This window comes from Ctenocephalides felis, unplaced genomic scaffold, assembly GCF_003426905.1.
Source record: "Ctenocephalides felis isolate EL2017-DRISC unplaced genomic scaffold, ASM342690v1 CF-g0.4_SCAFFOLD_03571, whole genome shotgun sequence".
Taxonomy (NCBI): domain Eukaryota; kingdom Metazoa; phylum Arthropoda; class Insecta; order Siphonaptera; family Pulicidae; genus Ctenocephalides; species Ctenocephalides felis.
This window is the reverse complement of record NW_020539725.1, coordinates 39,639,116-39,655,703: the sequence shown is the minus strand read 5'-3', so window position 1 is coordinate 39,655,703 and position 16,588 is coordinate 39,639,116. Positions and strand designations below refer to the sequence as shown.

The window sequence follows — 16,588 nt, the reverse complement described above, 5'->3', positions numbered from 1 at the left end:
TTTAGAGGATTTATGTGTTAAATATTTAAAGAATTGAATATTTTCAAGTACCTATAGATTCTCGATCAAACCACTGATAAACATTGTTTTCCTCAGGGCTTGATTGTGTTAATTACCAACTAAAACAAGTTATCGATGATAAGTATTTAAGGATACAATCCCAATTTACAACGATTTTTTGCATTATGAATTTCAGGAATTTATCATGATAAATTCCTGAAATTCATAATGCAAAAATTCCACACCAAAAAATGAAGAATTTAAGATTCAATTCAAGATAAATTATAATTTGCAAATTATAATTTTTCTTGAATTGAATCTTAAATTCTTCATTCTTTGGTGTGGCATTTTTGGAAAGATCTTAAAATTTTTAACTTTTTGATGTTTGTTTTCGCCAGAAAATCGAACTTGCTAATTTTATTCTATTTTTTGCTTGTTTTTTCGACGTTTCAAGTTACTCTAAATCGTTTGAAACCAAAATTGTAAATGAATGTTTCTGTACGTGAACCCAAATCAACATTGAGTGGACGATTTCTCAAAACCTACTGAACCAATTTCAAAAATTTAGAAGTAATTCGGTGTAATTCGAAAAGGACTGGGGTCGACTAGTTTTGCACGATGATCAGCGTAGCCGTTTCTTTATAGTTGACAAAAAAGTGTAAAACTTTCGCCAAAAGATATCAGTCGGAGATTGTACTGATTAGTTTTTGAAACAAACCTGCTTGGCCATTTATTCCCTGGTCTAAGATATTATAGTTCTACGAAAAGTGGTTGAATTATAATCATTATATAATAATTTATTGAAGTTTGTAATAAATGCTACAATTTTAGTACATACAAGCGCGTGTTTGTGCAGAATAAGTAATTCAATTAGAGATATTACAAGTTTATTTAAACGATATCAATTACTAAACTTACATGGACTAGTATAAGTAACAGCAAAAACAGTATTTTTGAAATATATGTAAATTGTATCTAAATCTCAAATTTTATTGTTCAGGCCCGATTGTTTCCACTTTTTGCAAGTTTATTCAACTCACAATAAGGGTGCGTCCTTTAATCACGTGGTGCTTAAAAGGGGGGATTTGATCAAATCTGAAAAAAAAATACGTGCAGGGTAGGGAGATTTAGTAAAACATCACGTGTAATCAGTTTTTACCTGAAATTTATATAAATTTCAAAATTTTTCAAAAAAAAAATCCAAAAATTTAAGATTTTTTCTAGGTTCTAAAAATACTTGTGACGTTGAATTGGGGTAGGGGGATAAATTTAAATATCACCAAGGGGGAGGAAGGGATCCAAAAATCTTCAAAAATTGATCACGTGATTAATGGACGCTCCCTAAGGCAAAATGCCTTTCACTCGTATTTTTATGCTATATGACTTTTTTGATAGATTTTTATGATGAAGGATTATTTCCACCACAATACCATAATTGCATCAAAATCGAAGGCCCTAAAAAAATGTCACACAATTTCTTGCTAATTTTTCGCATATGTATAAATAAAAATATTTTAAAAATTTATGATATGGATTTATAACGACTAGGAAAAACTCGAAGTGAATCCGAGCGACAGACGCGCGGGAACTCAATTAGCATTGAATCAAAATCGTACAAGAAATCTGTTGTAAGAGTAATTATGATTTGAAATCGTTCCCAGGCGTTGAAGTTCACGTCTATGATTGTATTTAGAAATTATTTTAATTCCCCATATATCAGCTTCCGTATGATATATATATGGGTTATAGTCGAAAACGAGTTCCATTAAGCTATATTTATTTATTTGTATCGCTTATTAAAACCAATACGAGGCTCATATAGTTAAACAAAATGCTGCATATGAATAAATTTTATTGTTAATTTTATCCTTTTACAATAATGTTAGAAATGGTTAAAATTGTTTGAATATTGTCGAGCCAGCTTATCAATTACTTATCAATTCATTATCTATTTAAGTTTTTTGGAAAACGTCAGAACCGATCCATACTTTTTTTTCTCTCACCAGAAAAAATCATCATTTACTGGAATCGAGTTGAATTTTTGTAAAACCTTCTTTAATATGCATCTTTCTCATTTGCAGTTGTTCATTGGTTCATTTTTGGTCTTGCAATAAATACTTTTATTGCAAGACCAAATACAATTATTGTTTATCAAATTTAAACTTTAATTTGAAATTTTTGTCTTCATTATTTATTTAACATTTTAAAATCAAGTGTTCTGTTTACAAACCTATCGTTAAATTTTTTTCATATTTATATTTTAATGTTCATGATATATGTAATTAATATAGCTTCAATTACATACACCAATTGCTTGAAAGACGACATATTAATTTCATCGCCTATGATTGCTAATATTTGATGAATAATTATCGAACTGATTAATTTAATATCGAATGAATATCCGTTTTTTTGTTTATTCATTTCAAATGAATTTCAAAAGAAATAGCAGTTCGAGTTAGGAACAATGCTCAAAATTACGCTTACAAATTTTGTAATGCTTGCTAATTTTTTAGACAAATTATTTTTAATTAGTATGATAATAATTTTTGTATTTATTTGAATTGTATAATCCAATTAATATTATAATTAAATTTAATTTATTTGCAATGAAAACGGTTCAGTCTCCATGCGTATCGAATCTTCAAAATGTTCCATTTTTATATATTGTTCTGGTCAAAAATTTAATTCTTATTAATTAAAATTTGAAGTTTTCAGAAAAATTTCAGGACAATAGTAATCATAAAACTACTCGTAGAACCAAGTAGGCCATTTTTCCTATTACATAAATATGACGCTGGTGTGTAATGTTGGATTCAAAAAACAAACATAAAATTTTATGATTTAAATATTTTTAATTAAATTTAATTATTTTTATGCAGCTGGACTTATAAAGGGCATCCTCTTTCAAAACAATCCTTCCAAATTGGCTTTTGATTAACCACAATATTATCGATCATCTTTGATCAACTACCTCAACATTTCTATCTAAGTAGAAAAATTTTATCTAAGTAGAACTAAGATACTATGTGTAATCATACAAAAATACATTGATTGAATGATACTTGTAAGGTATTGTTTTAATTAAAATTGCTTTATCCAAAACGTATATAATTGCATTACAGCAATTAATCTTCATATAACAAGACCAAACTACTAAATTACTCAAAATAATTTTTTAATCATTACACCTGTGTAACTACAAATTAATTTTTAGTTTTCTGTAAACCACAGTCGGATGTCTAATTATCGGTTTCTTTGTTTGCTGCGACAATGTCTAGTTCCTGAGAATTTCGTTGCAAGGTTATAATAAGTAACATAGTTACATTTTTTCTCGGTAAAATATTCCCAGCTAAGAAAAAGAGTTTCAACAATAGAAGTAAAGTAGAAAGTGCCAAAGAGTCGAGTGATAATGTGATAAAGAATCTAAGAGAATCTACTCCGACTTTTGTAAAATACGACAGGAAGTTAAGTTACAAGACATAAAATTGAAAGTATTTGAAATAAATGGTAGCTGAAGGAAATTTGAAATGATTACATATGTAATGCGCAATACGTGCGTCTTTAGGTTGAAGTCCGCATTCTTCTCAGGAAAGATAATACTAATGGGTTTCTTCATTTTAAGAGTTTTATTTATGCGGAAATGCACTTAGTGCCTTAGTGCTATTTAAATAAAACATGCATGTAAACAGCATCTTGGAGATTAGAATCTTTGAGGTAGTTGATTAAAGATGATCGATAATATTGTTGATGGACAAACCCACAATAGGAAGGATTATTTTGAAACGGGATATCTATTATACATCAAAACAATATGGCACAAAAATAGAATAAGCTTTGAAAAACATGTTTAAATACTATTTTATTTGTGTTTTTTTTGCACATTAGCCGCGATTAGCTTATAGTACGGGAGCCAGCAACGTTTTCGAGCAAGCATTTTAGTCAGGCTGGTTTTTTGGTATGTGGTCCTTGGTGCTCTCTCGGTTAGGGTAAGGGCCGTCTGGCAGCTGGAAGTGGTTGCGTTAATTAGTGCGCAGCCAATTTGTACAGCGCGATTTCAGAATTTTGAAAGTATTTTAGTCAGCCCAATTTTCATTTTTTTGACTTCAAATAGGTTCACCAGACTCAAATTTTTTTGTTGCCAGACATTTTGGGCGCTGCTAAATATGTGCCAGACGCCAATTTATTTATTAATTTTTTTAAAAATTCAAATCATTTTAGTCCGTCTGAAATTTCAGTATTATGTTCGTTAAGGGTAAAAACACGTAAAATTAATTTGCCAGACGTTTCTGCGGTTGTTAACCATGTCTGGCAAGCAAAAATGTCTGGAAATATGATACTAGTTTATAGCATTTTAGTCAGTCCAATTTTCATTTTTTGACTTGATATTTGATTTGATAACTTGAATAAGTTATCCAGATTCACATTTTTGTTGCCAGACATTTTGGGCGCTGCCAAATATGTGCCAGACGCCAATTTATTCATTAATTTTTTTTAAATTTCAAATCATTCTAGTCCGTCTGTAATTTTAATATTATGTTCATTAAGGGTCAAGAAACATAAAGTTAATTTGCCAGACGTTTCTGCGGTTGTTAAGCATGTCTGGCAACGAAAAAAGTCTGGCAATATGATACTAGTAGACAGAGTGAGACAATCGCTAAATACATTGGCGCGAATGAAACAAAAAAACTATTATACTCGTAAGAGCGCTATTTAAAGTTAGTGCAATTTCAATAACATTTTCATAAAACAAATAAAATAAAGTTAAATAAAGACCTAATTAGAAAAGACAAAGAAATTGCATCATATTAGTCAATTTTTTAATTTTACTAGCTGTAAAAAATATGTTAATGATTCTAAAATATTGCTGTTAATATTTTTTAAAAATTTGACTCGACAGTGGTTGAGTAACATCGTCAATTTTCTAAGAATATCATATATTTTAAGGTTTGCAATGGTGGCGGCATTAGCTCAAGAGTAGCGTTCCCGATTCACATGCTGGAGGTTCCGAGTTCGAATCTCCGGCAAGAATTTGAAAAAAATATTAACTAGTTAAGTTGGAATAATAATAGAATTATGAATTGTAATAAAAGGATATGTATGTAAAATCAAAATGTATAAAAAATTAGATAATTGGAATTAAAAAATGAATTGAAGTAAGAAGAATTTAGAAGAACAAATGAGAAGTATAGAAGAAAAAGAAGAAAGAAATAGTGGTTAGAAGATGAAATGAGAAGATAGTAAAAGAAGAATGAAGATAAGTTAAGAAGTATAGAAAAAGAACAGGATTATATAAAGAAGATAGTATAAATTGAAGATTGTATAAGACATTTGATTGTATAGAAAAATGTAGGTGGTTAAATGCTCGAGTAAGCGAGGCCAATAAAAATAAATAAAAAAAAAAGGTTTGCAATGAAAACTGACAATAATCATTTTGCTGTACGCAATTTTTTTTTATCACTAAGTTAACTGAGTCGAATGACTTCATTTTACATGATACATGTTATATTATTGGTGCATGTACATATTACATGGCTTTAGCAGCAACTAATTGTAACACATACCTATACTTAATACTGATAATTCTAGTTTTGCTACCTTACCATTTCGAGCTACCCCTAGAATAGAATCTTAAAATTCTAGTATATATATAATATATACAATAAATATTGTACAGCAAGCATTCTCCGCTCTTTTTTCTTTCAGCTTTTAGCTGTAAATTGAGCAATGTTTTTTAAAAATCGAAGTGTATTTAATAATTCAAAAATTCAAATGGGTTCATTTTAGATTAATATGTATCACTATATAATGATAGTCATTCGACCTAGGTCTCTTAAATCAAGATTATAATTGGGAATATCGTTGTTTTTAACAACGAATAAAAACGTCTATTGTACAGATTTATTCGTCTTATGGCTTAATATGATAACTGTGCACTTTGGATGTTGTAACACGCCCCGCATTCATTTATACATAATTATTTTGATTAATTCCTTCAAAACAATCAGGTATGCGAACCTCCCACACTGGGACAATAATACTACAATGTGATATATCATAAGACTCGTTAAACTCATCTATCCAAAACAAATCAATGGATTTTTATTTTTCACTCATAATTCACCTTTGATGATGTATTTATAAAGGCTGCATATTATGAGAAATATGAATTTTTTAACTTTCCAGATGGCAATTTGTAAGAAACGGTGATTCTAAAGAAAAATGGTATAAACACAATTTTGCAGAGAAGTTTATAACAAACACATCTGTCTAATGTAGTTATTTGATTTTTCTTATGGTTTTCTGCCTAGTAAACGTATGGCGCTCTTACAAGTATAATAGTTTTTTGTTTCATTCGCGCCAATGTATTTAGCGATTGTCTCACTCTGTCTACTAGTATCATATTGGCAAACTTTTTTCGTTGCCAGACATGCTTAACAACCGCAGAAACGTCTGGCAAATTAATTTTATGTTTCTTGACCCTTAATGAATATAATATTAAAATTACAGACGGACTAAAATGATTTGAATTTTAAAAAAAATTAATGAATAAATTGGCGTCTGGCACATATTTGGCAGCGCCCAAAATGTCTGGCAACAAAAATGTGAATCTGGATAACTTATTCAAGTTATCAAATCAAATATCAAGTCAAAAAATGAAAATTGGACTGACTAAAATGCTATAAACTAGTATCATATTTCCAGACATTTTTGCTTGCCAGACATGGTTAACAACCGCAGAAACGTCTGGCAAATTAATTTTACGTGTTTTTACCCTTAACGAACATAATACTGAAATTTCAGACGGACTAAAATGATTTGAATTTTTAAAAAAATTAATAAATAAATTGGCGTCTGGCACATATTTAGCAGCGCCCAAAATGTCTGGCAACAAAAAATTTGAGTCTGGTGAACCTATTCGAAGTCAAAAAAACGAAAATTGGGCTGACTAAAATGCTTTCAAAATTCTGAAATCGCGCTGTACAAATTGGCTGCGCACTAATTAACGCAACCACTTCCAGCTGCCAGACGGCCCTTGCCCTAACCGAGAGAGCACCAAGGACCACATACCAAAAAACCAGCCTGACTAAAATGCTTGTTTTGAAAACGTTGCTGGCTCCTATACTATTAGCTTTAGTAGGAAAATTGGTCTACTTCGTTCTGCTAGTAGACGTATATGGAAAATATGCTGAATATAAGTGATGAGACCAGTTTCCAATATTTCAATTACATATTTATATTGGAATTGTATTCAGTAGTCAAAATTGACTTATAGCTGCATTTAAATAAAATATACTAACAAATATATGTTAATTATTATAAAACTCAATTTATCTTAAAAGTAAAATGAGAATTTATAATTTAATGACTTAAATTTCATATCTCAACTACTATATTTATTTTAGGATTATATAAAAATGAACTCACCTGATTCTGGCAAGCTCACTTTAGTTGCATTTATACCATCGCTGCTTAAATTAGGCTTTTCAGTTATATATTTCGGTAAAACGAAACCTGACGGTTTCAATTCCGGCCAATTATATGATTTCTTTGACCATGGCACAGGCGTCACAACATACACCTTTTCCTTCGTTACTGGAGAAACTGATAATTCTATCTTTTTCCAAGAGTTTTTCTCGTCACTAGAGTCAGTATTAATGGAAACACTAGATTCGAACAAGCTATTACTTATGTGACCTATGATAGTTATATTTTGTTTTAATTCGCTATCAACACTATCAAAATTACTTGAAATCGTAGTTGGTATTACAGATTCAGTAGTGGTTTCAGTATCATTCAATGCAACTGTAGTTAAATATTCTTCTGGTATTTTCTTAGATGGTTTCAAAGATGCAGTACTCGATTTGTACTCTTTCGTTTCTTTTGAATATTCTTGTTCTGTCCAATCATCAATATTCTTTTGCAAACGTATCATTTCACCGTGATAGTCTTTGGTATCATTGCTTTTTGATTTAGTATTTTTTGTTGATTTGATACTCGAAACTTTTGGAGGCAGAGTATCGCTTATCGTGATATTTTTATGATTTTCTATATTTTTCTGTAACTTAATCTCCTCTTTTGGACTTTTTTCTTTCTTTGTGTAATTGGCTAATTTTAAAATATCTCTAACTTTAGGAAGAGGTATTGTTTTTAAAGTTGTTGGTTTTTGTGTCTGAGCAGTTGCTGTAACAATTTTTGATTCTTCTTGCTCGTGAAAGTCTTCATCAATTTCAGATGCTGGTGGAAATTTGTTACCGTATAAAAACACATTTTGTTTACCAGGCCCGTTTACTTTGCGACCTTGGATCACGCTGAGTTCAGGATTAATAAACAGTTTGGGTTTGCTATTAGCCATGTAAGGTATTATTATTTGAATTTGTTTTGGTTTTTTCGTTGGAGATAATTCTTTTGGGGGAGGAGGTGGTGGAAATAGATCTATAGATTCTTGTTTGTTATAAATATTTTCCCAGGGAATTTGAGCAGTTGGTGATGGCGGTTGCATAGACGTTGAAACAAAATTCACATCAGTTGTATATTCCAAAGTGCTTGGAGTAAACACTGTTTTACCTCTATAATGAATATCACGAAAACCTTTGAATGGTTTTTGTGGAGGATTAATATTCAAGTACAATATTTGAGAGTCCTTTGGACCTGATTTATTTTCATTATTGTACACCTGTGAATTGATATCAGTGTTTCTATGTCCTCTGTTTTCACCATAATGGTTTTGTACTGGTGGCTCTAAATTTTGATTTTCAAAATTGTGGTTGAGATTGCTTTGTGAACTATCATAAATATTTTGTTGTTCAATATTAAATTCTTGATTATAACCTACTGTACTATATGAAAAATCAGTTGTTTCATAAGCGTGGTTATTTGCGGTTTGCAAAGATGACAAAGATGTTACTGACGTAGGTACGTTTGTTACAAAATATGGCTTCTGTGTGCTAGTTTGAATATCGTCATATATTTCTAACTTGTTACCATAGCTATCATAGTTTGGAACGCTACCTATATGTTCTAGTTTATCATTATCAACGCTTATATTGTAAGTGGAAGCTGCAGGATGACTATCTTGATGAAAATTGGGTAATACCACATTACTTTCTGGCGCATTGTACTCTTGAGAAATTGGATTTCGCTCTTGATTTTCCAAAGGAAGACCAGGAAGATTTGCGGGCGCATGATCGATATCTATAACCGGAGATTGCACTATACTTGGTGGATATTCAACTGATGAAACAAATTCAGCTACCGGAATGCTTGGGATAACTTGAATGTCACCATCATCATACATAGGTTTATTGAAAGGAATTACAGGAGGTCCATACGGGTTTGTACTTAATGATGGATCTTCGACTTGAGGATTCAAAAGATGATGTATTGGTAAATTTTCCGAACCTGCTAGATGTTGAGTTCCATATAATGTAGAAGATGACCCTTGATTGAACGGTTTTGCGTTGAACAATGGCGGTATTGCCGTTGGGCTCAAATTGGGCAAAGCAATCGGCCTACCGGCTAATGGTACGGCATGATGAGTGTTTGTTGCCAATGGGAGTACATCAGGGGGAGGTAAATATTCTTTACTAGTTACCTTTAACTGACCTCCTTGATTTAGAGTACTATAGTGCTGATTTGGTTTTGCTGGCGGAGCAGCATATTGAGCATTTGTTTGGAAGTTTTGTTGATGATATTGTTGATTGTTCTGATTATATTGATTATGTTGATTTTGTTGATTATTTTGATTGTACTCAGTATGATGATTTTGTTGGTTATTTTGGTTATACTGGCTATGCTGATTTTGTTGATTATAGGTTGACGTTTGAGGCTTGAAAATCGGAGTCCAAGGTACTTTGTCACACGGATTACAATCTTTCCGTGAGTGTTGAACTGAATGCCCATGTCGATAATAAGACGGCGCTTGCTGATGGTGGTTTTGTGTCGGTTGAGCAGCATATCTAGGCACGTGTTGAGAAGGGCTGGCTGGTTGGTGTGCTATAGGCGCTACTGGTGGAGTTAAGTCTTGGTCTTCTGATCCCGGGAAAAACCATTGCGCGATGCGTTGCATGAAACTGGGTTCCTCACCTTTAGGTAGCGTTTGTGGCTTACTGAATTGAACTGGCCTAATAGGGGGTCCATTAAAATGTGGTTTTTGGCTTTGTTCAAATTGATGATTTCTCTGTTGTCGAATAGGGGAGTGCTGGTGGTGATATTTTGGCGCGGCGGGTGGTGTTAAATATTCATTCAACTCGCTGACGGCAGCAGAACTTATTTTTGTTTTAATTATTAGGATGATACACAAGCCTGAGACGAATACCTGAAAAGAAAAGATTGATAAAAAATTGATGCTGCGTTGTAATATACGAGTAAATTGAGAGTATTAACAATAACTTATTATAACTTCATTATAACTAGCGAATCAAATATTTTTATAAGATCCAATTTGGTTCAGCAGTCTTTTCAAAAACATGCTATATCCACACATACATAGGGTAGGGCGGGGCAAGTTGAGCAATCGAAATATCACGAAAACTATTCACCGTCCGTTTAGGCATTATATGACGGAAAGATAGAGGTTTGGGAGAAATAAACATCCCACGATCGCTAGTGGCCGCTGGACAAATGAGTGAGGCTCACGGGCATTATGTTTATTTTGAGACCAAAAAGTAAAAAAGTAATTCATCACGAGTTTTCGTCTGGTTTAGTCAATTGTTATTTATTTTTAAACAGGTAAATGTTATTCTTCCATATAATTATAGTAGTTTTAATATGCATAGAGATTCTGGGTATAGTTTTCACGGTTTTTTTATAAACTCACTTTTATTTTGAAATTTCGAGTTGGGGTTAGTTGAGCATAGTTGCTAAACTTGTTCTGTCACTAAGACAATTACCATTAACTTCTAGAAATTAATTATTATTTTTAAGATTTAAGCTAAGTCTATGAGTAATAATATAAAGAAATAATGATTTTAAACAAAAATACTGAATATAATGGTAAAATAATTCCTAAGATACGATATTGTTTTGTTGATTCTACTTTTGGTTAATTATTCGAAGAAAATTACTATAAGTTTTGTTTTCTCTGTCAATAAAGACTATAAATATAGAACTGGTTATTAAAAACTAATTTTATTTCATCACTAATCGACATTGAACCTATGATTTCATTATAATTTCTTAGTGCTCAACTTGCCCCACCTACGGGGTACATTGAGCATACTTGACTTTCTGCATTTAAACAGCTGTAGCTTTTAAATTTTACTTATTGCCAAAAAATAGCATTAACACTTTTGTTAAGCGATAAACAACAAATCCATTAAGCCGTATAGCAATTTATTGAGACTTTTCATTGAGGAGCTACATCCGTTTAAGTAAAAAGTTGCTCAACTAGCCCCGCCCTACCCTACTTAGTACACACACATACATTTTTTTCAAATTATACGATATCATTAAATTTTGAAACGTTGAAGTATCAATTTATTTTCAATTTTTTTGGCGATTTTGATGTCACCCCACGGTGAGTTAATATGGAGTTTGCAAAAAAATGCAAATAAAAAGAGTTAATAAGGAGTTTTGCACATATTTCTCTGAAAAACGAAAATGAGGTATTAGTTTCTTCTCAAAAGAACGGAACACGACTAAGCGAGTCTGCCTTTTCTATGGCAGTAGAAGATTTTCATTTCAATGACCTCGTGCAGCGTACCTATTCCCATAATGTACCATTGCGGACTATTTATCGTCGTCTGAAGATGTGTTAGTGGGCATACGATTGAAGATGACCCGTAGGAAGAAGAAAGAGTTAAAGTGAAGATTTCTAAACTGCTGTCTTCAACGGGCTAGTTAAGGCGTAGTCGTATCGCGTGTTTTACATATCCCGACTGCAGGATGTGCAAATTTGCAAAATATAAAAATATATAAATTATTTAAACAATAATGTTAAATTCCGTATAAATATTATATAGATACAATCAAACAAAATTACATCTACTTTAAACGCTATAAATAATAAGCCACTTACTAACAATTTAACAATCACTAACAATTTGGACGAATGCATTTAAAAAAAAAGAAATACTCTAAGTTGTCAAAATATTAAAATATTCAACATAAATCTATAAAATATTTCATGTATTTTTCTTAATGATAATCTTGCAAATTGAAAAAACTTTTTTTAAATAATTTTCAAATAAATTTGTTTGAAATTAATTTTTATTTTAATCAGATAACATTTATTTGTGTACGTAGAATGAAATCCTAAATCTAAAAATAAGCGATATCAATAAAAAAACAACGGATCATAGTTTATATACACATTTTTCGTACTAAAATATTAAATTATATTACGAAATTGATAAAAAAACGATTTTTAACTTCCCGTAGGGTAAGTTATTGTAATGGGCCGAAAATCGGAATTGAAAATTTTTACATTTCTCGACGTTTTGAAGGTTTCTGAACGTTTTGGCATACCTCAGAAAAAATGGATGTGTGTGTGTGTGTGTGTGTGTGTGTGTGTGTGTATGTATGTATGGATACAAATTTTCGTCCACGTTTTCGGGCGTACGGATCAACCGATTTGAATGGTTTAAAAAACATTCGATTCCTATTAATAAGGAGAAGAGCTGATTAGTTTTTGGCAAAGACAGGTCCAGCAGTTACGGAGATAAGGAGCAAAGAGTGCAGAAAATAGAAATCGAGTTTTTGAGAGAACGGAGCATCCGATTTGAATTATCTAAAAAACATTCCATTAGTAATGATTGGGAGAAAGGGTTATTAGTTTTTCGCAAAGGCAGGCCCAGCCATTTCGGAGATACAGAGCTAAATGTACAAAAAATGGCAGTTTTTGAGAGAACTAAGCGTCCGATTCAATTGATTCAAAGAACTTTCTGCTTGTCTTAACAAAATAATTGATTTTGGAAAAAAAAATTTTGTACCATTTTTTTTTTTTTTTTTTTTTTTTTTTTTTTTAATTTTTTGTATATCGAAAATAATTCAGATTTTATTTTTAATTCTGACTATAGTTCTAATATACTTTAAACAAATAATTTCAACTCTGCAATTCAGTTTATATAATTCTTATAAATATTAGACAATAATACAATATTTATAATAATCTATTTGAAAACATTCAATATTCCTCGAACGTTTCGTTACGGTACGGGAAGTTCCAGCAATTTGCCTTAAGGCACGATGCCACCCACCCCACTAGTTATTTTTTTTAATTGCATAGGCATATCTTAATATTAAAACTTAATTGTGGAAAAGTTGACCTCATTGTAATATAGTAAGAACATATAATGGCACTAAACTAGTTCCTGATTCGATATCAGTCAGTGTCGTATAAAATTACCCTTTAGGTCATAGATCTCCAGTGAAAATGGCTGCAGTGCTGCAATGAAAATATGCTCATCGGTATATACATAATCTACCGATGTCTACATGTAAAACAGGAGAAGAGCCGGATTGCGCTCTTAAAAAAAATTACTATGCTAGAGTACAGCATAAACAACTTATAGACCACGTAGCCAAGAAAAAAAGTGAGATTTTTTTATTATATTGCCATTGGGACACGAGTTAGTTAAGTAAACTAATAGTAAGTTGTCCTTGGCGATGTCCTTAGCTGGCGAAAGGAGAAATCTGGAGTGGTCGAAGCAACCGGGTTTTGAGATATTAGGAATATTAGGATAACTAACTGCAAACAATTACAAAAGAAGTTTATGATACTAAGATTACATTATTAAATTTAACGCCATATTTATTTGTAAATATATCTATATTGGTTAGTGCGCACTAGAGAGGGCTCGCCTGTAGGTAAGCGGTTAAGAGCGACGGGACTTGTTTCAGAGGTCCCGGGCTCGATACCCACTTCGAGCAGCCTGTTGTCAGGCAGCAGTGACAACGATTTTCACTTGGAAATATAGATAGCAATATGTTTCCAAGTGAAATTTTTTTTTTTTTTTTTTTTTTTTTTTTTTTTTTTTAATTTTTTGTATATCGAAAATAATTCAGATTTTATTTTTAATTCTGACTATAGTTCTAATATACTTTAAACAAATAATTTCAACTCTGCAATTCAGTTTATATAATTCTTATAAATATTAGACAATAATACAATATTTATAATAATCTATTTGAAAACATTCAATATTCCTCGAACGTTTCGTTACGGTACGGGAAGTTCCAGCAATTTGCCTTAAGGCACGATGCCACCCACCCCACTAGTTACAAAATATATTTGGTTATACAAGTTGGTATGTATTAATATTAATATATTACTTAACAGTTTATATTAATATTAATAGTTAAATGGTATTTATTCCTAGCTAAATGATAGTCATTTGCGCGCTGTTTATATTATTTTATTTCTAATATTATTATTTTGTTATATTTATTATTTGTCATTTATTGTTTTTGTTCTACTTTATTGTTTTTCCAGTATTATTTTTATTATTCACAAGTTTTATTTATTTTATTTATTAATTTTATTATCTTTATGTGTTTTTATTTTATATTAAATCATCATAATACGGATATTATTTTAATGAAAATACTATCCTTCATTTTGTACTCTATTTTATTTATATTTATGTTATTATACTTACATTACTAGACGCTATATTATTTAGCAAAAGTTGTATCAGATATTGTAATTAAAAAAAATCCGCGCTATTTCTTTCTTAATTAAAAAATGTCGATAAAATTCGAATATTTTTTGAACAATAAACATCGATCTGTTTTTCAAAACCGTAATTTAAAAATTGTAAAATTTACCCTTATTTTTCTGTCTAGATATTATTTAGCGAAAGTTGTAACAGATATTGTAATTAAAAAAAATCCGCGCTATTTCTTTCTTAATTAAAAAATGTCGATAAAATTCGAATATTTTTTGAACAATAAACATCGATCTGTTTTTCAAAACCGTAACTTAAAAATTGTAAAATATCCCCTTATTTTTATGCCTAGATATTCCAAAATGACCAGAAAATATTAAAACGCGAAGAAACATAATATTTTATATAAATTCCAATATCATCTTATTTTATATATCATCTCAAATTTCTTATAAAATAGATTTAGTTATAAATAAAATATTTATAACTAAATCTAGTACCTACATCAGCTCTTCCTTTATCATGTAAATTTTCATCGTGAGACCCATCCTTGTACTTGTAGAAAATCGCGATTCGTGGATGTCATATTATAATTTTATGATCGCTACAGTACGGGCGGAAAGGTTTATAGTTCACCAGCTCAATCGAATCGTATCTCAAATATAGGTTTCTAGAAATCGTAATAAATTTGAATAAGTCATTGATTTTATCGATGTTATACATCTGCCCTTTTACATGGCCGAGAATTTATCTGTTAACCTTTTGGTAAACAATGAAGACTTAAATTGATCCTTCATGTGACAGTTTTGTAATTGTTCTATTCCTCGGTCTATCTATCTATCTATCTATTTATCTATCTAGATAATGACTATATAATAATTTGTATCTAAATAGATTTGAAAAAAATTTTATTAGTAAAATCTGAGAAAAATAGTTTAATACTTATGCTGATGGAAAATCTGAAGACAAATTAACCAAATCGTTGAAATAAAAATTTAGATTGCCATTTTTTTTAATTGCAAAATTTACTAATATTTTATCTCAGTACTACTTTATAATTAAAGCTGAACTATTCAAATAGTAAATCCAAATAGCTAAGTAGTAAAATGGCCATGCATTGCATTGACCTCTGAGTTGCTTATATTATTTTAAGGATAATTTTATTTATTTCTATTAAATTTTATTTAATAGAACTTTCCGTAGGGTAAGTTTTTGTAATAGTCCCAAAATCAAAATTGAAACTTTTTGCATATCTTTAGAAAAATTTAGAACTTTGCATACGTTCTATGTATGTATGGGCGCACGGATACAAATATATAAATAGTTCGAATTATAGTTCTAATTCTAGTTAAAGTTCTAAAGCTCAGTTATACACTTAAAATAATAATTTTAACTTTGAAATTCAGTTTATATAATTCTTATGGATATCAGACATTGCTCTTCATTTTAAATGTGACGATTGAGTTTTGTTTATTTACTTGTCTATAATAAATATATAAATGTCGTCGTACTTCTTAAGCTCCTTAAGCTCTTTTATTTTGTCTATAAAATAAGAATAATGAAAGTTACAGTATTTATAATAATCTATTTGAAAACATTTGATATTCCTCGTATATTTCTCGAATACGGTACGGGAAATTCCAGCAATTTGCTTTAACGATACCATACACCACTAGTTCACTTTAATTTAATTAATTGCATAAATGCTTATAAATAATATGTGAGACCATAAATATTGATATAATAATATCATAAACTTTGATGTTATCGAATTATTTATTTAAACAAATTAATGGTCATATTATTTAATTTTTATTAATTTATTTATTATGCTAATTTATGTATTAATAGCAAATTATTAAAATTAATACATCACATCATAAAATATTGACAGTGTGTGGTAAAACTGTAATTTTATGGAGATCTATTACGAGAATGAATATATTAGCATATATAATCTCATATGTCGATACATGAAA

General features: G+C 30.3%; 1 protein-coding gene across 1 annotated transcript in view; it reads right to left on the bottom strand.

Annotated features, from left to right (window-relative positions):
• LOC113386019 overlaps window positions 1-11,714 on the bottom strand; it is a 22,254-nt gene extending 10,540 nt beyond the window's left edge. The window contains exons 1-3 of the mRNA XM_026623831.1: window positions 11,691-11,714; window positions 9,378-10,318; window positions 7,429-9,266 (exon numbers count right to left, since the gene is read on the bottom strand). Coding sequence (XP_026479616.1) covers window positions 7,429-9,266; window positions 9,378-10,318; window positions 11,691-11,714 — 2,803 coding nt within the window. The remainder of the gene's footprint in view (window positions 1-7,428; window positions 9,267-9,377; window positions 10,319-11,690) is intronic.
• Between the last annotated feature and the right edge of the window lie 4,874 nt (window positions 11,715-16,588).